The 26,952-nt window shown below is 38.1% G+C and overlaps 1 protein-coding gene across 1 annotated transcript in view; it reads left to right on the forward strand.

Annotated features, from left to right (window-relative positions):
- Positions 1 to 26,952, forward strand: part of CEP135 (centrosomal protein 135) — a 65,085-nt gene that overhangs the window by 14,464 nt on the left and 23,669 nt on the right. The window contains exons 8-13 of the mRNA XM_052642222.1: positions 2,072 to 2,137; positions 4,554 to 4,692; positions 8,520 to 8,743; positions 14,115 to 14,267; positions 15,138 to 15,290; positions 20,125 to 20,202. Coding sequence (XP_052498182.1) covers positions 2,072 to 2,137; positions 4,554 to 4,692; positions 8,520 to 8,743; positions 14,115 to 14,267; positions 15,138 to 15,290; positions 20,125 to 20,202 — 813 coding nt within the window. The remainder of the gene's footprint in view (positions 1 to 2,071; positions 2,138 to 4,553; positions 4,693 to 8,519; positions 8,744 to 14,114; positions 14,268 to 15,137; positions 15,291 to 20,124; positions 20,203 to 26,952) is intronic.

Consider the following 26,952-nt stretch of genomic DNA (forward strand, 5'->3'; position numbering starts at 1 on the left):
GCAAAAGGCAATTGTGGAAGGGTAGGTGGGAAAGAAGAATTCACATAATACCTAGACCACAGGTTTTCAGGTAGATAATTTTTAAGAAGGATATTTGCAAATTAAGAATCCAGATATGGATTTCATAAAACTGTATGTATATGATAGTTTTGCATAATATTGAATAATCTTTATATTATCCCAAGCATGAGTATAACCTATTAATAATTTTAAGATCACTACTTTACATCAACTAAATAAAATAAATTAATCTTATACAGTGTCATCTCCATTAATTAGTAGAATAGAAGGAAACTACCTCAACATAATAAAAGCCCGCTGCTGCTGCTGCTAAGTCACTTCAGTCGTGTTCGACTCTGTGCGACCCCATAGACGGCAGCCCGCCAGGCTCCCCCGTCCCTGGGATTCTCCAGGCAAGAATACTGGAGTGGGTTGCCATTTCCTTCTCCAATGCATGAAAGTGAAAAGTGAAAGTGAAGTCGCTCAGTCGTCGGACAGCTAACATCATACCCAGTGATGAAAGACTGAAACCTTTTCCTTTAAGATTAGAAACAAGACTAGGATGTCCATTCTCCCTACTTCTGTTCAACATAGTACTGGAAGTCTTGGCCAGAGGAATTAGGCAAGAAAAAGAAGTAAAAGGCATTCAAATGGGAAATAAAGAAGTAAAGTTTTGTTTCCAGATGAGGTGATATGTGTAGAAAACCCTAAAGATGCCAATAAAAAAAAAAAAAAAAAACTAATAAATTCAGCAAACTTGCAGGATACAAAATCATTGCATAAGAATCTGGGTGCATTTCTATATTAAAATCCAAAAAAAATTAAGAAAATAATCCTATTTACAATAGTGTCAAAAAGAATAAAGATCTCAGGGATAAACTTAACCAAGGAGGCAGAAGACTTGTATACTGAAAACTATAAAACACTGCTGAAAGAATTTAGAGACAGAAATAAACGGAAAGATATCCTGTGTTCATGGATTGGAAGACTTTATTGTTTGAATGTCCCTACTACCCAAAACAATCTACAGATTCAGTGTGATCCCTCTCCAGATCCCAGTGATATTTTTTTTTTACAGAAATAGGAAAAAAAAATCCTAAAATTCATATGGATCTCAAGGGACCCAGAATAGCCAAAATGACCTTGAAAATGAAGAAAACATAATTAGTGCAATTTTCTTAAATTGTTTATTTTACCAGGTCTTAGTTGTGGCATGTGGGATCAAGTTCCCTGACCAGGGATCAAACCTGGGCCCCCTGCATTGGGAGCATGGAGTCTTAGCCATTGGGCCACCAGGGAAGTCTCAATTAGTTGTTTTAATTTTGCTTTTGTGACTTTAGTTTCTTTGCAGTATTTCTGTTTCTCATTGCTTTCCTTTTCTACTTTCTTTTGCATATTCTGTCATGTGTGCACAACATACTGAACACAGTTTCACATGTCACATTGGCAGTAGTCGAGAATGACCACTTGTCTCAGTAAAAGATTCCTGTTAGGTCATAATATTTTAATCCTTGCATTCAGCACTCTTAGTTGCCATTCAGAGGATCCAGGTGGATCGTCTCCTGGATGAGGGCATGGCAACCCTCTCCAGTATTCTTGCCTGGAGAATTCCATGGACAGAGGAGCGTGGTGGGCTACAGTCCATGGGGTAGCCAAGAGTTGGACACAACTGAGCGACTAAGCACGGCACAGGTTGATAGTAGTGGGTGGTGAAAGAGCAAATAGGATAGGAAAGTCAGGAAATGACAGGGCCGTAAGAGGAATCCTAAAAATCAAGGCTCAGGAAAAGTCCTACAAGTATACAGACAGAAGAAGATTTTCAAGGGGCTCTCTTGTTGCACATGTCACAAATAGGTCCCTATAAGCATTCAGGATACCAGAAATTAAAGAGAAACCTAAACTTTGCCTCCTCTTCATTGAAACTGAGGCATAGAGCTGGCTAAAGCTTTAGCTCTCACTGATGACAGGGAACATAAATTACTCAGAAATGACTTGGCCCCATTTTCACTGTCACTTAGTGTTAAGTATTCTTGACTTTTAGGTATGTGCCTAATAAGCTTTTTATTCCTAGAAAGAGATTAAAAAAAAACTTTCTGAAATGCGGAATCTTGAAGAAACGATGGGAAAACTTCAACTGGTGAGTAGGTTTTGTATTGAATTGCTAGAATTTTCATTAAGGAAAATTTTATGTTTTATTTTACATTTTTTTTTACTACTTATAATTTACCTATCATAATATTTACTGTTTTAAGTGTACAGTCCAGCAGTTTTGGTATAGATACAAAGTAGTGCAGCCATCACTACTAATTCCAGAACATTTTAATCACTCCAAAAAGAAACCTCATACCCATTAGCAGTCACTCCTCATTTTCCTCTGCTCCACCTCTGACAACCACAAATCTGCTTTCTGTCTCTGTCATCTACAGTTTGCCTGTTCTAGATATTCTGTGTAAATGAAATTATACAATATGTAACCTTTTATGTGAGACTTCCACTTAACCCATTGTTTTCAAGGTTCATGGGTATCATAGCATGTGTCATTACTTCTTTTTTATGGCTAGTAATATCCCATTGTATTATATATATGGTTACATTTATATTTTATAATTCTTTTTTATATTTCTAGAAATTAAAAAAAATTTATTGTAATAGAATTGATTTATCATGCTGTGTTAGTTTCAGATGTACAGCAGAGTGAGTCAGTCATAACACACATATATCCACTCTTTTTTATAGATTCTTTTATATATATAGGCCATTACAGAGTATTCAGTAGAGTTCCTTGTACTATACAGTAGGTCCTTATTAATTTTCTATTTTATATATAGTAGTGTATATATGTCACTCCCAATCTCCCAATTTATCCCTCTCCCTGCCTACCCCCGGCTAACTGTTAGTTTGTTTGCTACAGCTATAACTGTATATCTGTTTCGTAGATAAATTCATTTGTACCCATTTTTTAGATTCCATATATAAGCAATACCATATGATATTTGTCTTTCTCTCACTTATTTCAGTCAGTATGTTTATTTGTATATTTCTTTAATCTCATATATAATAGGTAGCAAGTTACACTCAAATTTGGAAAGCCTGTTAGGAATTTTATATTATTTAAAATGACTTCATGACTCACCAGTTTACTAATATTAAAACTAAAAACTGATAATTACTTGATAAAATGGTTGACCTTTATTTTTAAAAAACTCAGTTTTCTTTTAATTATTTTGCTTGGCAGTACAAACCATCTTACTAGTCATATTGTTCATTCTGGTGGTCTTCAAATGAGAAAACTAGTAAGCATCCCAGCAAAAACCTGAATGTAGCCTAACCTAGATATAATCTTATAGTCTAGAACCGGCAGAAAGAATGTCTTGCGTACAAGTAGAAATTCCTAAGTGGTCACCTGATAGATTATTGAGGATTTTTTAATAGCTTGTTAAATTGGATGAGTCTCCATTAATATTGGAAACAAAGACTAGTACTCACTTCCAAGTTTTCTCATTAATTATACTCTTTACAGTCTCGTATTCTGGTGGCAGTCATGAGGCAAATTAAAAAGCGAAGCCTTTTGTGATACACTGGCTCACAGTAGGTGTTCACATACTTTACTGGTTTTTGTATGTTCACTATGAACAGCGTATCACAATGACTTTCTGTTTTATCCAACTACTTTATCAGGTAGTCCGTTCAGCTGAACACTGAATAATTAGCTAAACCTGCTAGATACTGTCCACTCTTGAGTTTCATAGATACATAAAATTGTCCCATGAAGTCATGAAATGTAAAGTAGACGTTTTGATGATGTTTTCACTATAGTGTAAGCTCCGTGAGGACAGGAATTTTTGCTGTTTGTTCACTGCTGTTTGTAATGCACACTGTTTGCAGTTGTATGTGATTTATAATATTGACTCTGAACTGTGACCAAGTTTCAATATTGTTGCCTGACAGCAAGATGTAGTTACTTTCTGACCTTTCTTATTTTTTCCATTGGTATTAAATTTTATGTATTTTTAAGATAAATGCTGACAATATTATTAGCTAACAGTTATTAAGTACTTGCCATGTGCTAGACACTGTACAGAGTGTTTCACATTCATAGAATCAGCCATAGATGAATCTATAGATGAATCACTCATAGATGAACCCTCAGTGTCCAGGTGCTGGTTTTATCCCCGTTGTGCGGGTGAGACTGAGAGTAACCCTGTGCTTATGTATACCTGTGGTAGTCTTAGAGCACCGTCTTTACTTTTGCTTTTCTTTAGAAAAAAACAGTTAAAAATTTTTTATTGAACAAGTTGTATTCACTTTTTTGAAAGACAATGTGCTAAACAAATTAAAAGAAAATAAAATCCAATAATTCTACTACTTTAGAAAGGAACACTGTTGAGTTTGGGTTTTATGATGCTTTTAGCCTCAACTGAGAATTAACTTTAATTGAAATGATATATATTTGACTGACTAAAAGTGTGTGTATGTGAATTACTCTTAAATAAATGTGTTTTCATGTTTTGTAAAGTTGCTAGAAATCTTAATTTTAGTATTAAAATTTTCAGGAATTAAGCTTATGTCATAAAGAAAAGGAGAGACTGAGTGATGAACTCCTTATAAAATCAGACCTGGAAACTGTTGTTCATCAGCTTGAACAGGAAAAGCAAAGACTTAACAAAAAAATCGAAAGTTTTGCAGTTACAGGTAAAATATAAAATGTTAATAACTTAAAAAGTATGATTTCCTCTTAATGTTTTATTTTTAGTAGTAGATGATGTTTCTTTTTTATTTATTCATTCAATAAATATTTGTTGAGTGTTTGCTGTGTATCAGAAACCAGACTAGGCACTGAGATTTAGTAGAAAATCTCTCTCCCTCAAGGACCTTACCTTTTATATTCTGACTAGTTGGTACAGGGAACCCCGATTGAATATTTTCCAGTGTAAATTTGTCTTTCTTTGAGACACATGATAATAGAATCAAGACTATGAGGAACACCATTATGAAATAGTGGGAAATTGAAGTACAGAATCTTTTTAAGTAAATTCAGTTTTATCACCTTCAGGTACACACACACTCTTACACACTTGAAATAGGCTAACTTTCTGCCAGGTACCTTATCCTAAATGAATTGGTTTAAGGAACATGTAAGAATTCATCCCTTCATTTGACAAATGTTTGTGAGCCTGTAGTGCTGAGATACATAAGGTAAACAAGATACACAGGCCCACTGCTCTTGTGGAGGCTTTAATCTAGTTAGGGAGACAAACTGGTAGCACATAAGTGAAGAAATTAATTTCAGATGGTAAAGGCATTAAATAAAATGGGAGGGTATGCTACAGATCAGCTGATCAAAGGGCTTAGTGATGGAAACCAAGCCATATGACAATCTGGGGCAATTTTCCAGGCAGAGGGGATGGCAAGTGCAGAATCCTGGTGCCATCAAACTCCATGTGTCTGAGGAAGTGAAGGAAAGCCAGTGTGCTATTTTAAGAAGATGCTGTATCCTAGGCTCTTTAGCATCTATGGGATTAATCTATCTGACCCCTTCTCTGCTTAACCAGCTGTATGACTTGAGCATGTTACTCAATGTTGCTTCAGTTTCCCTATCTGTGTGGTTAAGATGGCACCTAACCCAAAAAAGGTTGTTACGAGGATTAAATGAGTTCATATATTATTAAAGTGCTTAGGGGATGCTGGGAGGGGTTGGGGGCAGGAGGAAAGGGGACGACAGAGGATGAGATGGCTGGATGGCATCACCAACTCAATGGACGTGAGTTTGAGTGAACTCCAGGAGTTGGCGATGGACAGGGAGGCTTGGCGTGCTGCAATTCATGGGGTCGCAGAGTCGGACATGACTGAGTGACTGAAATGAACTGAACTGAACTGAGGCCTACATTAGAAGGTTTGCAATTTTACTTCCTTTTATGCTATTTCTATCCTGCCATTTCAGCATAATCTTTCAGATACCTGAAACTCCCTTGTTTCTTTGTTTTGAATGCATCCTCCTACCCACAATCCAGCCATGGATCAACTAAAACATTTACTCATGAGCAGCTAAGCACTGCTTGCACGTGCCCCAGTTGAGTTCAGTTCAGTCACTCAATCGTATCCGACTCTTTAAGACCCCATGGACTGCAGCACACCAGGCCTCCTTGTCCATCACCAACTCCTGGAGTTTACTCAAACTCAGTTCCATTGAGTCGGTGATGCCATCCAACCATTTCATCCTCTGTCGTCCCCTTCTTCTCCTGCCTTCAGTCTTTCCCAGCATCAGGGTCTTTTCCAATTATTCAGCTCTGCACATCAGGTGGCCAAAGTAGGGGTTTCAGCTTCAGCATCAGTCATTCCAGTGAATATTCAGGACTGATTTCCTTTAGGATGGACTGGTTGGATCTCCTTGCAGTCCAAGGGACTCTCAAGAGTCTGCTCCAGCACCACAGTTCTAAAGCATCAATTCTTCGGCACTCAGCCTTCTTAACAGGCCAACTCTCATACCCATACATGACCACTGGAAAAACCATAGCTTTGACTAGACGAACCTTTGTTGGCAAAGTAATGTCTCTGCTTTTTAATATGCTATCTGCTAAGTCGCTTCAGTTGTGTCCAACTCTATGCGACCCCATAGACGGCAGCCCATCAGGCTTCTCTGTCCCTGGGATTCTCCAGGCAAGAATACTGGAGTGGGTTGCCATTTCCTTCTCCAATGTGTGAAAGTGAAAAGTGAAAGTAAAGTCACTCAGTTGTGCCCAACGCTTAGCGACCCCATGGACTGCAGCCTACCAGGTTCCTCCGTCCATGGGATTTTCCAGGCAAGAGTACTGGAGTGGGTTGCCATTGCCTTCTCCGAATATGCTTTCTAGGTTGGTCATAACTTTTCTTCCAAGGAGCAAGCGTGTGCCCCAGACAGTAGCAATAGCATTGGAAGTTACATGGTCCCGAACCACAGTGCCCCTTTCAGTGAGATATGGAGATCTTACTCTGTATTCCTTACTGTTTGATCTCCCACTCTGCAGGGAACATATAAACCCATTCGGAGTAGATGATCTTACCTCAGTTTTCCTAAAAGAACAAGCTGTCAGGGAGGCATTCCATGTTTCCTGTCCCCAGATCTTGAACTTGTCCACCCTTATCTTCCCTGTTAGAGCACAGCCATTTGGCTTTTATGATAGGCCACTGCCTCCAATCTGTTCTCTAGGCAAGAGATTCTCCAGGCAAGAATACTGGAGTGGGTTGCCATTTCCTTCTCCGTTTAGCACCTCAGTCCACTCCAGTTTGCTTCTCTCCTCTACTTCATCAATAAAACTGCTCTTGTTAAGGTCACCTGTCACCTCCATTATGCTAAATACAGTGAATACTTCTCATTCATCAGTTTATTTGACTTACTGTTTAAGGTGTTTGCCCATTCCTTCAGCTTTCTTGCTTTCTTAACCTCTGGTCACTCCTTAGAATGAATTCTGCTATTCATCCTCTGGATTGTATTGCATGCTGTTCTTTTGTGGCTCTTGTCCTGCTACAATTAGAATAATTATTTGACCTTGGGCATGTTTTTCATACTTGTATTCTTAGCTCATGCTGGACATACAGTAAATGCTCAGTAATTATCTGTCAAATGAATGAAAGAAGATTGTAAGTGAATCGGAATATGTCTTGAAAATCACTTCATGCTTTTGAATTGTAAGGAACATCAGTTAAATTAGAGTGAGCTGTACAAAATTGCCAATATTAGGCAACTTTTGGCTTCCCAGGTGGTCCTACAGGTGAAATACCTGCCTGCCAGTGCAGGAGACATGAAAGATGGGGGTTCCATCCCTGGGTTGGTAAGATCCACTGGAGGAGGGCATGGCTACCCACTCCGATATTCTTGCCTGGAGAATCCCGTGGACAGAGGAGCCTGGTGGGCTACAGTCCATGGGGTTGCCAGGAGTCAGACACGACTGAAGCGACTTAGCATGCATGCACATGCACAGGCGACTTTTGACTCCTGAAAAGGTAATTTCTATGGTAAACGCGAATAATTCCTCTTGTTTAAGGAAAGACTAGTTGTTTTGTGTATACTATGTTAAATTTAAGCTTAATGTTAAAGTCACACATATTATAACCAGTTTTAACAGGTAAATTTTCTTTTAGTGCATTTTCAGGTCACCAGAGAGTAAGTGCCATGTGATAATTTATTGTTCACTGTGTAGTACTAAATAGTACTCAGACTGTATATGACAAAAGCAGCACTTGACTTACTGGATTTTATTTAAAGTTTTAATACCATTTTTGGTTTTTTTTTTCCTCTTTCAGCATTTACCTCTTTGATATTTGGCAGTTGTAGGTGATATGCAAAACAGCTAATGATTTTTAGTAGCTTTCATTGTAAAAATTATTGATATAATTTATTTGGCTGATTGATATAATTTATTTGGCTAATCAACAAAAATGTTGATTAGTTTAATCAACTTATTAAGTAGAACTAAGTGGATAAGTGTCTCAATACTTTTATATGCAACATTGTTTTAAGATTTTATTACTGTAATTTGCAGAAAGAGAACTCACTGTGGAAGTTGAGAGGATGAGACTAGAACACGGAATTAAACGAGGAGACAAGTCACCTTCTCGTTTAGATACATTTCTGAAAGGTATAGAAGATGAACGAGATTTTTATAAGAAAGAACTAGAAAAACTCCAACATATAATACAGCGAAGATCTTGCTCTAGAAGTCATTCTACATGTGAAAAAATGCCAGTATTTAAAACACTAGAAAAGGTAATATCTCTTTGTGAGTGTTTGATAAGGCAAGAAAGATCTTTATGAGCAAACTTTTGATTTATTATTGTAATAATGTAATGTTACTCATACTTATTTTTAAGAAGTCTTTCTTAATTTTCATTTTTGTAGTCTTCTGTGACCTTCTGTGACCTTCTGTGACCTTCTGTGACTTAAGGAACACTGCATTAATTAGGAAAACTACTTAAGAACAAAGTATAACGTACTGATTCCTGGAAATTAAGGGAGATTAAGTAGCTAATTATATATATGGGAAGAGTGCAGGGGCATCTGAGCTTCCAGAAACTGAATCCAGGAACTCCTGCTACTGGACACTTCCTCTCTTTCTAATCTTTACTTTTGGTATCAGCTGCATTTTCTCTCTCTGAGTAGAGTGGCTTTGTCTATATGGCAGGCTACGTGGCTTCATGCCATTCCCAGCCTTGAACCCGTCAGAAAGGCAGGCCACATTTTCCAGACCAGGCATCTTCCATGATAACTGTGCAACAGGAAAGGGTAAATGATGGCAGTGAGCACTGGACAGATCATCCCCTTTGTCCACCACAACCACATTTGCAACTTGATGGTCTAAAGATGTATTAAGTTAACGATGATGCATAAGAGAGTAAAGGAGAAGGCAATGGCACCCCACTCCAGTACTCTTGCCTGGAAAATCCCATGGACAGAGGAGCCTGGTGGGCTGCAGTCCATGGGGTCGCTAGGAGTCGGACACGACTGAGCGACTTCACTTTCACTTTCGTGCATTGGAGAAGGAAATGGCAACCCACTCCAGTGTTCTTGCCTGGAGAATCCCAGGGACAGGGGAGCCTGGTGGGCTGCCATCTCTGGGGTTGCACAGAGTCGGACATGACTGAAGTGACTTAGCAGCATAAAAGAGTAAAAACATGTCCTCATTTTATGTCTTAATTATTTTCAACATTTTATGACTATCATTTGGGTTCTTTAGATTTTTCTTTCTTTTAAACGTTGGAATTAGAGTATTCCTGGGGGCTTCTATGACCCTAACATTATCTATATACTGGATAAAATTAGAGAAGTTGGAAGTACAGTCATTAAAACTCAGGACATTTGATTTTAGACTTGGCTGCATTTCCCAACTCTGTCATCTTTTTCCTGAAGATCTTCTGCCTACTGCCAAGTGGTTTTGAGACATTTTCTGATTAGACTGCTTTTTAACCTCATTGGCTCATGACTGAATTTGATTTAGAGTGTTAGTTTAAACACTGTGCTTTGTTATCTGTTAAGAGCACAATGAATTGGTGGGAACATACAGTGTAAGTTAATTTATATATACTGAGTTTTTTTTTAAGCTCCATGTATACTTAGGAATCAAGAAAAATAAATCACTGAATTGATCACCTTCATTGTGTAGAACAGTCTTCTTCAAAAATGTTGATTAGTTTAATCAACTTATTAAGTAGAACTAAGTGGATAAGTGTCTCAATACTTTTAAATATTGGATTTGTTTGCTTGGTTGAAAGATAAGTTGAGATACAGGTTAGGTACAGGTAAAATCAGGAGAGGCCTTACCCCCTTCATCTTATTTAGTTTCTTGAAAGTTCTAATGATACCTGACATAATTCATTTTGTAAAGTTTAGAAAAGTTGGGACCTTGGTAGCATTTTAGAGTCCCAGTAGTAAATTTCAGGCGTTGTAGGGAATAATGGGTGATGTACATGAGTGAAATGGGTGGAGTGAATGGGTGTGAGTGCTGTGAACTAAGGAGTAAATTCCAGCCTAAAACTGGGTGTTTTAAACATGCTTAGAAACAGTCGTTGGCAGACAGCATAAACCTCTCTCAAGCTAGATTTGGTACAGGCTGAGTTTTCAACCCCTGCTTTTTATAGCAAATTGTTGGGCAGAGTTTCCTGGGATTGCTGCAACTCAGAAAAAGTATTGACATTTTTCATATCAGTGATTTTTGTCAACAAGATACCCAATGGTTCTGTGTTATCTGTGTAGGGACAGCACTGGTCTCTTTGACCTTATACTCACCAGACTTCCAGATGTGAGTTTTGAGTGTAGTGTAATGGGAAATGCTTTGGAGTTGGAAACCTTATAGAAGCTTCAGCTCCACACACTGGCTTTATGGCCTTAGACAAGTTACCTATCTCATGGAGCCCTGGCTTCCTCATTTGCAAAGTGAGGAATGTGTCTACAACCTCAAATGAAGATTACATGACATAATTATGTATAAGGGTCCAACATAACACCTAGTTCCTAGTAAATGTTTTATTTCTTTATTATTTGCTGGTTCAAAGCACGTCTGCTGTTGCTATTGCTTCAGTCATGTCCGACTCTGCGACCCCATAGACAGCAGCCCACCAGGCTCCTCTGTCCCTGGGATTCTCCAGGCAAGAACACTGGAGTGGGTTGCCATTTCCTTCTCCAAAGCACATCAGGGGTAGGTAGAAAGTTAGGTTTAATTCAGTAGATGTATACTGAGAGCATGCTATGAATGTGGCATCCAGGATACAAGATAAAGAAGACCTATTTCCTATTCTGTTTCTAGCATTGTGGGTATGTGTGCATGAGTTTGGGTGCGTGTGTGTCTGTGTTTAGGAAAAATGGAGTGACAAAAGGGAATTATTAACACAAATACATACATACAAGACATATTTAGAGAAGTGGGGAATTCATTCATTTTACTGAATTACATGCTAAGCTCCAAAGATGTGGTGAGAAGGACCTACTGTGTCTCTGAGGGCATTTGCATTTTAGTGGTGGTGGTGGTGGATCAGTCCGTAAGTCACATCTGACTCTTTGTGACCCCATGGACTGTAGCACACCAGGCTTCCCTGTCCTTCACCATCTTCTGGAGCTTTCTCAAACTCATGTCCATTGAGTCAGTGATACCATCCAACCGTCTCGTCTTCTGTCATCCCCTTCTCCTCCTGCCTTCTGTCTTTCCTGGCATCAGGGTCTTTTCCAATGAGTTTGCTCTTCACACCAGGTGGCCAAAGTATTGGAGCTTCAGCTTTAGCATAAGTCCTTCCAGTGAATATTCAGGGTTGATTTCCGTTAGAATTGAGTGGTTGGATCTCCTTGCTGTCCAAGGGATTCTCAGGAGTCTTCTCCAGCATCACAATTCGAAAACATCAATTCCTGAGCTCTCATCTCAGCCTTCTTTATGGTTCAACTCTCACATCTGTACATGACTACTGGAAAACTAGCCTTGACTATACAGACCTTTGTCAGTGAAGTGATATCTCTCTTTTTAATACCCTGTCTAGGTTTGTCATAGCTTCTTCCAAGGAGCAAGCATCTTTTGATTTCATGGCTGCAGTCACCATCCACAGTGATTTTGGAGCCCAAGAAAATAAAATCTGTCACTCTTTCCACTTTCTCTGCACCTGTTTGCCATGGAGTGATGGGACCAGATGCCATGATCTTAGTTTATTGAATGTTGAGTTTTAAGCCAGCTTTTTCACTTTCTTCTTTCACCGTCATAAAGAGACTCTTTAGTTCCTCTTCACTCTCTGTCATTAGGTCGGTAACATCTGCATGTTTGAGATTGTTGATATTTCTCCTGGCAGTCTTGATTCCAGTTTGCGAGTCATCCATCCTGGCATTTTGCATGATGTACTCTGCATATAAGTTAAATAAGCAGAGTGACAATATACAAACTTGATGTACTCCTTTCCCAATTTTGAACCAATCTGTTGTTCCATGTCCGGTTCTAACTATTACTTCTTTACCTGCATACAGGTTTCTCAGGAGACAGGTAAGGTGCTCTGGAACTCCCATCTCTTTAAGAATTTTCCACAGTTTGTTGTGCTCCATATGATCCATACAGTCAAAGACTTTAGCATAGTCAGTGAAGCAGGTTTTTTTTTTTTAGTTCTCTTGCTTTTCCTATGACCCAGTGAATGTTAGCAGTTTGATCTCTGGTTTTAGTGATAAAGACACATTAACACCCAGTTGTGTAAATAACTTTATAATCTCATTTATAGTAAGTGTTAATGAGGAAAGAATACGGGAAATATTCAGAATGCTATGAGAGTATATGGAGGGAGATCTAAATTAGATTGGAGAATCTGGAAGGACTCCTTACAGAGAGTGGCATTTAAGCTGAGACCGAGACAATAATGAAAACAGACTGTCAAATCCTTATTCATTGAGCTCTTCTTTTCTAAAATCTAGGCATATCACCTCCTTTCTGTAAAAATATTTTTATTTAAATATGGTTAAGTTATAGGTTTTCTTTTATCATTATTTGTTAATTAAGTCCTCACCCTAATTGCTTTTATCCTGTAATACAGATACATTTTGTCCTTCAGGGTGTCCAGATAGCTATTCTCATTCATTTTCCCTTGACTTTTCTTGCTTAACCAAGAGGATAACTTATTTCCAAGTGGCAGGTGAAGGATACTTCACAGATATTTACCATTTACCAAGTGTCTTTGGACATGGTGTGTGCATAGTAGATATTAACATAGATCACGATGCTTTCCAATGTAGCATAATACCAGATTGTCACTATCTGGGGCTTCTGCATATAGTACTTGAACATTAGTATAGCATAGACCCCAAGTATACATCTACCATATTTATTTTCTACAGTAGCTATGAAGTTAATGGTTTTTTTTCTTTTTTTAAGTTGTAATGGAATAATAGGCATAATCTTGTTTTAGGAATGTTGGAAGTACTTGCTTATTTAGTGAATATCCTAATGTACATCGTCTGGTAGAAATATTTATATTTATCTGATTGCAGAAAAATAGACCTCACATAGGTTTGGTGCTGGGACAGTTGGGGGATGGTATGCCTGAGAAATTGATCTTGGATTTAGTCTCAGAAAACACTGAGGAATGCACTAGGCTGTTAGAGTTACTTGTACTGGGTGAGTGGAGAGGGTTATAAACTAGTGATTCCCAACTCCAAATGAATCAGAATCACCTGGAGGGCTTGAAAAACCAGTTACTGGGCCCTGTCCCCAAAGTTTCTGATTGGGTAGGTCTGGGATATACCTCAAAATTTGCATGCCTTGCACGTCCCCAGATACTGCATGCTTCCGATCTGGGGATTATACTTTAGTTACAACACCAGTATAAACAACTGGGGGAGAATGACAGTTGAAGCATCTGCTGGGATCTAACCAAGTAGGATCAGTGGCAGCTGGGTCTCTTGCCAGGAACTTGAAGGCCTGGAAATTTGCCCCAGTATTGCCAGCATTCTCTCTCCTGCTCTCCTTATAGATTAATAATTGTGTTCCTTAATTACATTAAAGGACGTTGTGTTCTTTTTGTCTGTTCGCATCTTTCAGTCAGTCTCGTCATCAGCATCCTTGTGGCAACCATGTGGTGATAATTACAACAAATGATAACTTCTGTCTTGAATTATGTTTCAGGGTGATTACGACTCGGATATCGATCTCATCACAAGAGAAAGAGACGAACTTCAGCGTATGCTAGAAAGATTTGAAAAGCACATGGTGGATATACAGTCCAATGTTAAATTATTGACAGCAGAAAGAGATAAACTAAGTGTCTTATATAATGAAGTAAGATATTGATTGTGTAACACCAGTTAACTATAATGGAACCTGTATATCCTTTATATTACTGTGGTGTATGGATCTTAGGGATATTCCTTCATAGTTAGTAGTTTCTACTATCATCCTGTTCCCAAAGCAGAGATTCCTATTTTTCTTTTTTTCCTCTTTTCTAGCCTGTCTATGGGTCAGGTCACTTTGGGATAATTCCCTATTTCTCAAACTACTGAATGGGTCTCAGCCTGACTCTGAGTCAAGTGTTTCCTTGGGATTCAATCATGTTGGGTTATGTGTATCTTACAGTGGGTAGCACTAACTAATTGGATACATTGGATATGAAGGACTTAGCTTTGAGGGATAGGGAGGGAAAATTCACTATAGGTTGGACCAGTTACAAGCCTCAGTTGTCAGAAGGCAAGGTGAATCTGAGCAAAGCATGGTGTTTATCACCAAAATTTGTTCTCATACCAATCTCCCATGAAATCCTATTGCTATTTTGAGAGGAAGAGAAAGATATATGAGTTAAAAGGCCAAGTTGAAGAAGCTTTTTTTACTTTTCTAGTTTTTTTGGGATTCTGCGGTACAAATTGATCTACTTTCTGGACTTTTCCTGCAGTTGGCTTAGATTTCAGCTTTCTTGGGTCTGCTTACTTAATTAGTAGTTGTCCATCTGCTATTCGGCTTTCAAAATTTTATGGTTGGCACTTCTCTCCATCTTCTTGTCTTTTTGTTTTAATTATTACTATTATTACTCGAATCCATTTACTCTCATTTTGGTGGCATTTGGGAAGAGAGCAAAAGTAGCATATGTTTAGTTTTCCTTTTTTTAACTGGGAGCATATCCAGTGTTTTTTAATTTATATCTTTTACTACTTTAAGGCTCAGGAAGAATTATCTGCACTAAGACAAGACTCTACCCAAACTACAGTCTCACATAATACTGTTAGTCTTATAGAAAAGGAAAAAGAACTTGCATTATCTGACTTAAGAAGGATTATGGCAGAAAAGGAAGCTTTAAAAGACAAGTTAAAAGTAAGTAATTAGATTGACTTATTTTTAAAAGGTAATTTATTGAGAAAAAGGGAGGTCTTTTTTTATGTTTTCCTGTGATATGACTATTTTGAATCTAGATCAGGAGTTGGCAAACCATGGCCCATCAGCCAAATCCAGAACACTGTTTTTATATGGCCAATGTACTAAGAATGGTTTTTACATTTTTAAATCATTGAAAAAATCTAAAGAAGAACATTTCATGACACATGAAAATTGTGAAATTCAGATTTCATTGTTGATAATACTTACTAGTGGGAATACTCATTCATTTACATGTTGCAGTGGCAGAGTTGAGTAATTGCAGTAAAAATTGTATGATCCACAAAGCCTAAAACATTTATTCTCTGTTTCTTTATAGAAGATAACCAACTCTGATCTCAATAGGAATTCCCTCATATGGAGGGAGGTTATCTTTTTTTCTTTTTCCTTAAAAAAAGCTTCATTGAGATATTCACATACCATAGAATTTACCCATTTAAAGTGTATAATTCATTAGTTTTTAGTATATCCACAGACTTGTTCAGCCATCCCCACAGTCACTTTTAGAGCATGTTCATTACCTCAAAAAGAAACTCTTGTACTGGTTAGCAGTCACTCTTAACATCTCCCAGCCTCCTCAGGCCTAGACAGCCACTACATTCTATCTCTAGATTTACCCACTCTGGACGTTTCATGTAAATTGAACCATTCAGTATGTGTTTTTTTTGTTTTTGTCTGGCTTCTCTAACTTAGCATAATATTTTCAAGGTCCATGTGTTAGGTCATATGTATCAGTACTTTATTACTTCATATTATGGGGTAATATTCCATTGTATGGATAGACAACATTTTCTTTATCATTGGGGTGGTTTCTGCTCTTCAGCTGTTACGAATAATGGTGCTGTGAACATTTGTATACAACTTTTTGTGCCGGTATGTTTTCTTTTGTCTTAGATGTATACCTAGAGTCATACCGATAACTTTAATCATTTGAGCAACTGCCAAGCTGTTTTTCCAAAGTGTTTCTGCTATTTTTAGTCCCACTGGCAGGGGTTAGAGTTCTAATTTCTCTGCATCCTTACCAGTATTTGTTACTATCTATCTTTTTTGTTATCATCATGCTGGTGAGTGTGAAGCAGTATCCTTTTTAATTTTGATTTGCATTTCCCCGATGACTAAAGTGCTTATTTTTATACGTTTATTTGGCCACTTGTATATCTTCTTTAGGGAAATGTCTATTCAGATCCATTGCTCATTTTTTTTGAATTGGATTATCTTACTGAGTTGTAAGAATACTTTATATATTCTCAATACAATCCCCTTATCAGATATATGATTTGCAGATATTTTCCCTCCCTCATTCTGTGGGTAGTCTTCTCATTTTTTTAGTACAGTTATTTGAAGCACAGATATTTTAAAATTTTGATGAAGTCCAATTTAATTTTTTTCTTTTGTTTGTGCTTTTGGTGTCATATCTAGGGGCAGTATTTTATTTCATAATCTCTCCAAAATGTTAACATACATAAAGCACTTAACAGTGCTCAGTACATTAAAAGAACTCAATGTTAACTCTTAGTGTTACTATTATGGAGTCCATAGTTTACTTCCAATAAATATTATTGATGTTTAGAAATTAGTACCTAAAGTTAAGAGTAAGAACTTTTAAGTATTATAAAGGTGGTCTTTATGTCATAGATTTTCAGTTAAAGTTTTGCCCCAACAGTGTACTTTTCATTTGAATCTTCTGGAAAATTGCCTTCCAGAAAGTGCTTTTTTTATAAAAATAAGTGTTGCAGTTACCAAATGGAAAACTTCTGTGCATTATGGCAACTTTTAGTACAAGCTACTGATTTATCCTTCATATCTGTTGAAATGACTAAGGAATGTAAAAGTAGGTTAAAAAAGTACAGTAGTACCAAAAACTCAGAAAAGGTGACACTCATTACCAGACTCTTTCTGGAGTACAGGAGGCAGGATTTATGAGTTTACAACAGATTTTTTATGTAAAAACTCAACTAATCCTCTCAGTCATTAAGTCTCCTCTACTAGTTTCCTGTTATTTCACTGCCCAGGCATCATCACCGAGTCCTCTCTTCCTGAAAACTCCTATCTCTCATTTAATCACAGAATCCTACTGAGCTACCTCTAATAATACGTAACATGTGTTATGCCCTTTCCATGTGGGAAACTCCGTTCTCAGTGCGTTTTACAAGGGCTTTGTCAGTAAATCTTCACAGTTGCCTTTTCAGTAGGCAATGCTTACAGATGCAGTATCTGAGTTACAGTGAGTTTAAATAATTTGCTGAACCAACAGACACGTGAAAAGATGCTCAACATCGCTGATCATCAGAGAAATGAAACTCAAAACCACAATGAGGTATCACCTTTATACCTGTCAGAGTGGCTGTTGTCAAAAAGACCACAAAGAGCAAATGTTGACAGGAATGTAGAGAAAAGGGAATGCTTGTATACTGTTGATATTGTAAATTCATGTAGCTACTGTGGAAAACAGTTTGAAGATTCCTCAAAAACCTAAAAATAGATCTATAATAATATATGATCCAGCAATTCTACTCCTGGGTATATGCCTTAAGAAAATAAAAACAGTAATTTGAAAGATATATGTTCATAGCAGCATTATTTATAGTTCCCAAGATATGAAAGCAACTGAAGTGTCCATCAGTGAATGAATAAGGACACTGTAGTATGTATATTCAATGGAGTACCACTTGGCCATAAAAAAGAACTAAATTTTGCCATTTGCAACAACATGGGTGGACTTGGAAGGCATTATGCTTAGTGAGATAAGTCAGAGGAAAACAAATACTTTATGTTATCACTTACATGTGGAATCTAAAAAAAATGAAACAAGCTAGTCTGAAAGACTCACTCACAGATACAGAAAACAAACTAGTGGTTACTGGTGGGGAGGGGGTGGGGGGAGGGGCAAGATGGGGTAGGGAATTAGATTTCCCTGGTTGTCCAGTGGTTAAGACTGCACTTTCAAAACAGTGGATGTGGATTTGATCCCTGGTCTGGGAACTAGGATTCTATATGCTGTGATGTGGGCAAATACAAAATTAAAAAAAAAAAAAGTTAAAAGAGGTACTGATGAGTTTGTATAAAATAAACAAGCTACAAGAATATATTGTACAGCACAGCAAATACAGCTGGTATTTTATAATCATAAATGGAGTAAATCTTTAAAAACTGTGAACTATTACGTTGTACACCTAAGACCTATGTAATATTGTGAATTAACTATACCTTAATAAAAAAATAGTAATAATGATTTGCCCAAGATTACCCAGCTAATGAAGTCACAAAGACTCTGGCTCCTGAGCTCACAATGGTTTCTCTTGCATCACTTTGCTTGTTTCTATTCCCCTGCTACCATCCTGTTCTGGCCATTATTCTCTCTGCTTCACTAGTGTACCAGTGGCCTCTTAAATCTGTATTTTACACTGAAGTCAGAGTCATTGTTCAAAGATATAAATCTGCTTACTTCACTTCCTGTTTTAAAATCCATTAACTGTTCTCAGGGACTTTCGTGATTGGCCCTTGCTACATCATGGTCAAGCTCAGCCCTCCCTACTCCCCACCCCTCATTTTCTCAACTCCAGGCTTAATGGACTTTCTCATGCCCCTGTCTTTAACATAGGCTATTGAAAACTCCTTTATCCCTTTCAGTCTCCTCACCTGGCTGATTTCTATTCATCCTTTAGAGCCAGGTTAGTCATTTCCTTGCATAGAAAGTGAACTCTGGATCTCTGATTCCCTTCCAATATGTTGCCTTCAAGTTCCTTTTCCTAGCAAAATATTCATGAATTTTATTTTAATATCTTGTTTGAGGTTTATCTTTACTAGACTATAATGTCTATGACATCAGAGACTTTATCTGTTTTACTGTATCCCTCATATGTTACTTGGTGCTTGGTATATAACATGTACTCAGTACTGGCTGAATGATTTAGTAAATAAAAAAAGGCCTACAGCAGAGTGACGTTTTCAATGAAATATATAATCCAAACATCAGATGTCTTAACTTATTTTTAATAAATAGTAGTCAAAGTGTCAGTTGTGTTCAACTCTTTGTGACCCCATGGACTGGAGCCCACCAGCCTCCTCTGTCCATGTAATTCTCCTGGCAGAGATACTGGAGTGGATTGTCATTTCCTTCCCCAGGGGTCTTCCTGATCCAGGGATCTGGTTCTCTTGCATTGTAGGCAGATAGATTCTTTACCATTTGAGCCACAAGGGAAGCCCATTTTTAATGAATAACATGGATGGAAGTAAGAATTGGCGTGAAAAATTCTCGCAGAGCACCAGCATTATTATTTGTCTTGGACTTAGCATCAACAAGAGTCAGATAAGTTAATATAACCAAAAATAACAACACTGGTGTTTATATTATTGACCAGCTCACTCTTGAAACTTTGAGCTCTTGCGTCACCCTGTAGTAGTCTGTTTTCTGTGTCTTCCTGATCCCATCTGTTGTTCCTTTGTAGTCTGTTCCTCTTACGTCTCCTCTCACGAGGGCATACTTCTGGGCTTGCTTAATCTGCTGGGTTTTTCCCTTTATGGTTGTGCTAATGGATTGATCCGTATAAATCTTTATAAATGAACCCATATCAGTCTGTGTCTTCTGTCACGGTCACACATGGAGGTAGAGTGTAAAAGATGAAGAACTCTTGTTTTTGTTTTCAACTGAAAGTATCATTTTTGTAAAATTTCTAGTGATTTTCTTTCTAAAGCATTTCTGTGTTATAAAAAGACAAAATAGTGCTATAGAATTGCATTGCTTATGAACATCTTCTATAAAATTCTCTTACAGCATCTCCAGGAAATGAGTATTTTTGGAAAATCAGAATTAGAGAAAACTATTGAGCATTTGACATGTGTTAATCACCAGGTAATTTGTCGAACTGGATTTGGGGTATATTTTATTGTATGAATGACTATTTCAATTTTATTTTAATGTACTGTATGTTTTTAAAATTACAAGATAATATTTTAGAGAAGCTGTGTATCGGTGACTGACTAGGAGTATGTACTCTGAAGATTGACTACATGGGTTCATATTGATACATCTCTGTCATCTGTTTTCTGTAGGCAAATTTCTTAAACTTTTTAATCCGTTAATTTCTTTGTAAGATAGAAATGGTACTCAAACTTATTTCTTAGAGTTTTTGTGAAAATTAAATGAATTAATACACATCAAAAACCTAGAATATTCACTGCCATATCATAAGCGTTCGTTAAGTGTTAGCTTTGATAGTTGTTTGCTCTTTTGTTTTTTTAAACAAAAAAATCACGTAATATAGGCTTAGAGTAAAAGTGAAATTCCTTTTCATTCCTTATTGCTCTCACTAGAGATAGGGTTTTTAACAAATTCTTAAGTGTTTTGATAGTTTTTTTTTTTCTCACTGTGTTTTTTTTTGGCTAATTTCCTTTTCCATGTCTTCACTGTTTTTATTTATCTACTAATTCTATCATCTGTTTCAATCAGTCCTGGACCAGTTGATTTTTTACCTCTTTCACTTAGGTTGTTATTTTCCTGCTTCTTTCATTCCCAGTAATTTTAGATTGGATGTCAGACATTGTCTATTTTATTTTTTTGGTTGCTGGAGAGCTTATATTCCTAGAAACACTCTTGAAGTTTGTTCTATGATACAGTTAGGTCAGATGGAAGTAGCTTGATCCTTTTTGGTTTTGCTTTTAAGCTTAATTAGGTGGGACTAGAGGAGCATTTAGTTTTGGACTAATTTTGTTTTACTGTTGAGACCAAATCTTTTTGGGTATACTTGCTACCTGTTGACCCATGAATTATGAGGTTTGCAAATGACTGATGGGAAGAAACTATTCCTGACTTGGCACAAGCCCTCAGTACAGTTCCCTCTAGTTCTTTGATGGCTCTTTCCCTGGCCTTGGGTAGCTTTTTGTGGGCTGAGCTTCTGCTCAGCTGAAGATTCAGGGGCACTCTTGTAGATCTCTGGAGCTCTAACCCTGTGCTCTTACTCCTCTAGTATCTGCCCTATAAATTCTAACTGCTCTGGCCTCCCTTGACTCTCAGTCCTATAGTCTGAATTTAGGGGAACCACCAAGTCCAGCTGGGTTCCTTTTCCTGTGCCACAGCCTAGAAATTCTTCCAGCAGTAAGCTGGAACAGTGAGTGATAGGGCTCGTCTCATTTATTTCCTGTCTCTTCAGTTCAGTTCATTTCAGTTCAGTCGCTCAGTTGTGTCCAACTCTTTGCGACCTCATGAATTGCAGCATGCCAAGCCTCCCTGTCCATTACAAACTCCTGGAGTTCACCCACACTCACGTGCACTGAGTCGGTGATGCCATCCAGCCGTCTTCCTCTGTCATCCCCTTCTCCTCCTGCCCCCAATCTCTCCCAGCATCAGGGTCTTTTCCAAAGAGTCAGCTCTTCCCATGAGGTGGCCAAAGTATTGGAGTTTCAGCTTCAGCATCAGCCCTTCCAATGAACACCCAAGACTGATCTCCTTTAGGATGGACTGGTTGGATCTCCTTGCAGTCCAAGGGACTCTCAAGAGTCTTCTCCAACACCACAGTTCAAAAGCATCAATTCTTTGGTGCTCAGCTTTCTTTATAATCCAACTCTCACATCCATATATGACCACTGGAAAAACCATAGCCTTGACTAGATGGACCTTAGTCGGCAAAGTAATGTCTCTGCTTTTGAATATGCTGTCTAGGTTGGTCATAACTTTCCTTCTAAGGAGCAAGCGTCTTTTAATTTCATGGTTGCAATCACCATCTGCAGTGATTTTGGGGCCTCCCAAAATAAACTCTGACACAGTTTCCCTATCTATTTCTCATGAAGTGAGGGACCAGATGCAGTGATCTTCGTTTTCTGTAAGTTGAGCTTTAAGCTAACTTTTTCACTCTCCACTTTCACTTTCATCAAGAGGCTTTTTAGTTCCTCTTCACTTTCTGCCATAAAGGTGGTGTCATCTGCATATCTGAGGTTATTGATATTTCTCCTGGCAATCTTGATTCCAGCTTGTGCTTCCTCCAGCCCAGTGTTTCTCATGATGTACTCTGCATATAAGTTCAATAAGCAGGGTGACAATATACAGCCTTGACATACTCCTTTTCCTATTTGGAACCAGTCTGTTGTTCCATGTCCAGTTCTAACTGTTGCTTCCTGACCTGCATATAGGTTTCCCAAGAGGCAGGTCAGGCAAACTGGTATTCTCATCTCTTTCAGAATTTTCCACAGTTGATTGTGATCCACACAGTCAAAGGCTTTGGCATAGTCAATAAAGCAGAAATAGATGTTTTTCTGGAACTCTCTTGCTTTTTCCACGATCCAGCTGATGTTGGCAATTTGATCTCTGGTTCCTCTGCGTTTTCTAAAACCAGCTTGAACATCTGGAAGTTCACGGTTCACGTATTCAGTCTCTTAAGGGTCTCATACATCATTGCCTGATGCCCAGTGTCTTTTAAAACCATTTTTCCATGTATTTTGCCTAAATTTTTAGTTATTAAGGGTGCCTATCACTCTAGCCTGCCCAGAATCTGAAAGCATGACTTAATAAACTGGAAAATATATCTGAAGTACTAGAAGTCATTGAAAAGAGAGTTCAGTTCAGTTCAGTCGCTCAGTCGTGTCCGACTCTGTGACCCCATGAATCGCAGCATGCCAGGCCTCCCTGTCCATCACCAACTCCCAGAGTTCACTCAGACTCACGTCCATCGAGTCAGTGATGCCATTCAGTCATCTCATCCTCTGTTGTCCCCTTCTCCTCCTGCCCCCAGTCCCTCCCAGCATCAGAGTCTCTTCCAATGAGTCAAGTCTTCACATGAGGTGGCCAAAGTGAAAAGATAGTAGGAGATAGAAAATATAAAATAAGTTTAAAGCCTTAGAGAATAAAGTGAAAGTGTCCAACATTTATTTAGTCAGAATTCTAGGAGATTATAATAGAATATATTCTGTGGGAGAGGCTGTATTTCATGACATAATAACTGATACTTTTCTAGGTATTATGGGAAATACAGAAATCCTCTGATTCAGAATGCACAGTGAATTACAGTAGCATGACAAATCAATATAGATAAAAAGAAAATCCATACCATTTTTATAGCAAGAAATAATACAAGATGCTTGTGTATAATTTTGAAGGATCTTAATAGAAAACATTTTATAACCTTATTAAGACATTAAGGAAGATCTAAATAAATGGAGTGCTGTATCAGGTTTATTAAAAAGGTGACAGTTTATTAAAAACGTAACAGATACCATGTTTGTAAAAAAATGTAAATCCTCCCCAAATTCATCTGTAGAGTTGATGTAGTTTCATCTGAAATCCCAAGAACGTGATGTATGTGTGTGTGTGTGTGTGTGTGTGTGTGTGTGTAAAAACTGACAATAGATTTAAAAATTTACGTGGAAGCAGAGAGTTAGGAATCACAAAGAAATTTTGAAGAAAAATACACTGTGGAACTTGTCCTACTAGATATGAAGGCTTTAGAGTCAGTATTTAAGATAGGGTGGTAGTGCTCAGGGATTAAGAGTGATAAAACCAGTAGAAAGCAAACCCACAAATTATGGAAATTTGATATATAGAGGACTCAGATCAACAGGATAAGAGAATTATTCAGTAACAATGTTTCTGGGATGGGCTTCCTTGGTGGCTCAGCTGGTAAAGAATCCACCGGCAATGTGGGAAATCTGGGTTTGATCCCTGGGTGCAGAGGATCCCTTGGAGAGGGAATAGCTACCCAGTCCAGTATTCTGGCCTGGAAGATTCCATAGACTTGCAAAGAGTCAGAGACACTTGAGCCACTTTCACTTCACTTCACTTGTTTTTGGGACAATTGACTTCATATATATGTATGTAAAAAAGGAATTGGATCCTACCTAAAATATATACCAAACTCAAAAATCAGTTCAGGGTTACTTGCATCCTTGTGTTCAAGAAATAACTCCAAATTTTAAAGGAAAATACAAGAGAAAATCTTTTTTACCTTAGCAGAAAAATAATAGCAGTCATTTACATAGCATTTACGGTGTGTCAGGTAGTTTTCTCAACATTTTATATATATTCATACACATATAATTTTAATTCTCACAACAACTATAAGCAGTAAGTGCTAATATTATCCTTATTTCACAGATAAGGAAAGTGAGGCAGAGGGGAAGCTTGCCCAAGATCATACAGCCTAGCAGGTATCTGATTCCAGAGTGTTTGCTCCTAAAGAAGACACAAACAAGTTTACTCCTTTAAAGAAAACATGAATAGGACCACATTGACAGGAATATCTTTATCAGTTCAGTTCCTTTCAGTCGCTCAGTTGTGTCTGACTCTTTGCAACCCCACGAATCGCAGCATGCCAGGCCTCCCTGTCTATCACCAACTCCCGGAGTTTACCCAAACTCATGTCCATCAAGTCGGTGATGCCATTCAGCCATCTCATCCTCTGTCATCCCCTTCTCCTTCTGCCCCCAATCCATCCCAGAATCAGGGTCTTCTCCAGTGAGTCAGCTCTTCGCATCAGGTGGCCAAAGTATTGGAGTTTCAGCTTCAGCATCAGTCCTTCCAGTGAACATGCAGGACTGATCTCCTTTAGGGTGGACTGGTTGGATCTCCCTGCAGTCCAAGGGACTCTCAAGAGTCTTCTCCAACACCACAGTTCAAAAGCCATCAATTCTTCGGCTCTCAGCAATAACTTTATCAAATAGCTATAAATTGAAAAGACAGCCACTAATTGAGAGAACAACTTGCTGTACATTTAATCTAAAAAAATGCAACAGAAGTTGTGAATTGACACTTCATGGTAGAAGAAATTATAAATGGTTAATATAGAAAGGTTCTACCTTAAAAATACAGGAAATGCCAATTAAAATCAAAATAAAATCATTTCACATCTTTCAGGTCATCATAAGTTAACAAGGTATGGCTAGTTTTATTAGTGAGTATGTGAAGCTTCTGAGAGTGCCAACTGGTACCTTTTTGAAGAATAATTGACATTGTTCTAGGTTGGCCAATAGATTACTCTTATTAGTCAACAAATCCATTGAACCCTGAATCAAAGTCAATAATCTATGGCCCCTAGACTAATCTGGCCTCCAGTCTGTTTTTGCAGTAAAGCTTTTATTGGAACACAGCCGTGCTCATTTGTTAATACATTGTCTACAGCTGTTTTTGTGTTAGAGTAGCGTAGTGGCAATGGACCATAAGGCTCACGAAACCTAAAATGTTTGCCCACTGACAGAAAATAGAAAACAATCTAGATGTCAGTTGTGAGGAAAATAGATAGAGTGGTAAGTCATACAATGGAGTGTTACAGAGCAGCAAAAAGGAAAAACAGTAGGCACAACCGTCAGCACGCATGAATCTTACAAATACGTTGAAGAGAGCATGCAGGGGCCTCCTTGGTGGCTCAGTGGTAAAGAATCCACCTGCCATTGCAGGAGATATGGGTTTGATTTCTGATCTGGGAAGATCACACATGGTGCAGAGCAGCTAAACCTGGGTGCTGCAAGTATTTGAGCCTGTGCTCTAGAGCCCAGGAACCATGACTGCTGAGCCCATGTGCTGCAGCTGCTAAACCCTGTGGTGCCCTAGAGCCCATGCTCTACAGCAGGAGAAGCCACTACAATGAGAAGCCCGAGCACCTCAGCTAGAGAGTAGCCCCTGCTCTCCACAACTAGAGGAAAGCCCACACAGCAACAAAGACTGGATACAGCCCAAACAAATTATTTTTCAAAAGAAGAAGAAGAAAGAAAACATGCAGTATGATTCCAAAACATGCTCACATAAACTGTATGTTGTTTGGAGGTTCATACAGATGTGGTGTGCTAAGACAAGCAAGAAATGAGAAACTCAAGACTCAAGATAGTTATTGTGGGCAAGGATTAGGGGATGTGATTGGAGACTGCTCACAGTAGTTTCAAAGGTTCACGTAGCCTTTTTAAAGCCAGGTGATTCATGTTTTTAATCTTTATACCGTGCATGTACTTTTGTTTGTAGTATAAGAATTCTGGAATTTTTAGTGCAATTTTTTTTTCCTTCTCACTTCCCTATCCCACAGATTACCATCCACAGCTGTTTAACTTCTTTTCCTGGTGTTTACCTCCCTGTTTCTAAATAACTGATTGTGCTATTTACGGATTTAAGGTTATTGAGTGAGTCTCCAGGATGGTAGTTGATCGCTTAGCACTCCCCTTTTCTTCCCCCATTACATTAACATAGTTTAATTAGATGTTTTCCTCTCTTTAATAGTTACTGTTTATATTGCTAAGACTTCTCATGGTTTATGACTCAGCCAAGTGGGACAGTATTACTCTTGCCATTTTTCTTGTAGACCACTTTGCTAGAGTTATTCATTGCTTTGTTTTGTTTCATTTTGTGTTTTTATCAAGGACTTTATTTCTGCCATGTGCCTTTCAATATTTTTTGTTTTCAAACCTATCAGTTCTGGTCCTTTCCCCCCTAAAGACTTTCCTTCTTGAGCTTTCTATCTTCTTGCTTCATTATGGACTATGTCTCTCCATAGCTGTCTTCATAAGACTTTCCCTGTCTGCCCCGCCTATGTTGAACCTCATGTTTTCTTCTTTCTTGGTTTGTTCCTTCTTCTGGCATAGTACCTTCTCCAGCAGTTTCCTGAAAAAGAATACATGGGAGGAAATTTTG

Source organism: Budorcas taxicolor, chromosome 6, assembly GCF_023091745.1.
Source record: "Budorcas taxicolor isolate Tak-1 chromosome 6, Takin1.1, whole genome shotgun sequence".
NCBI lineage: Eukaryota > Metazoa > Chordata > Mammalia > Artiodactyla > Bovidae > Budorcas > Budorcas taxicolor.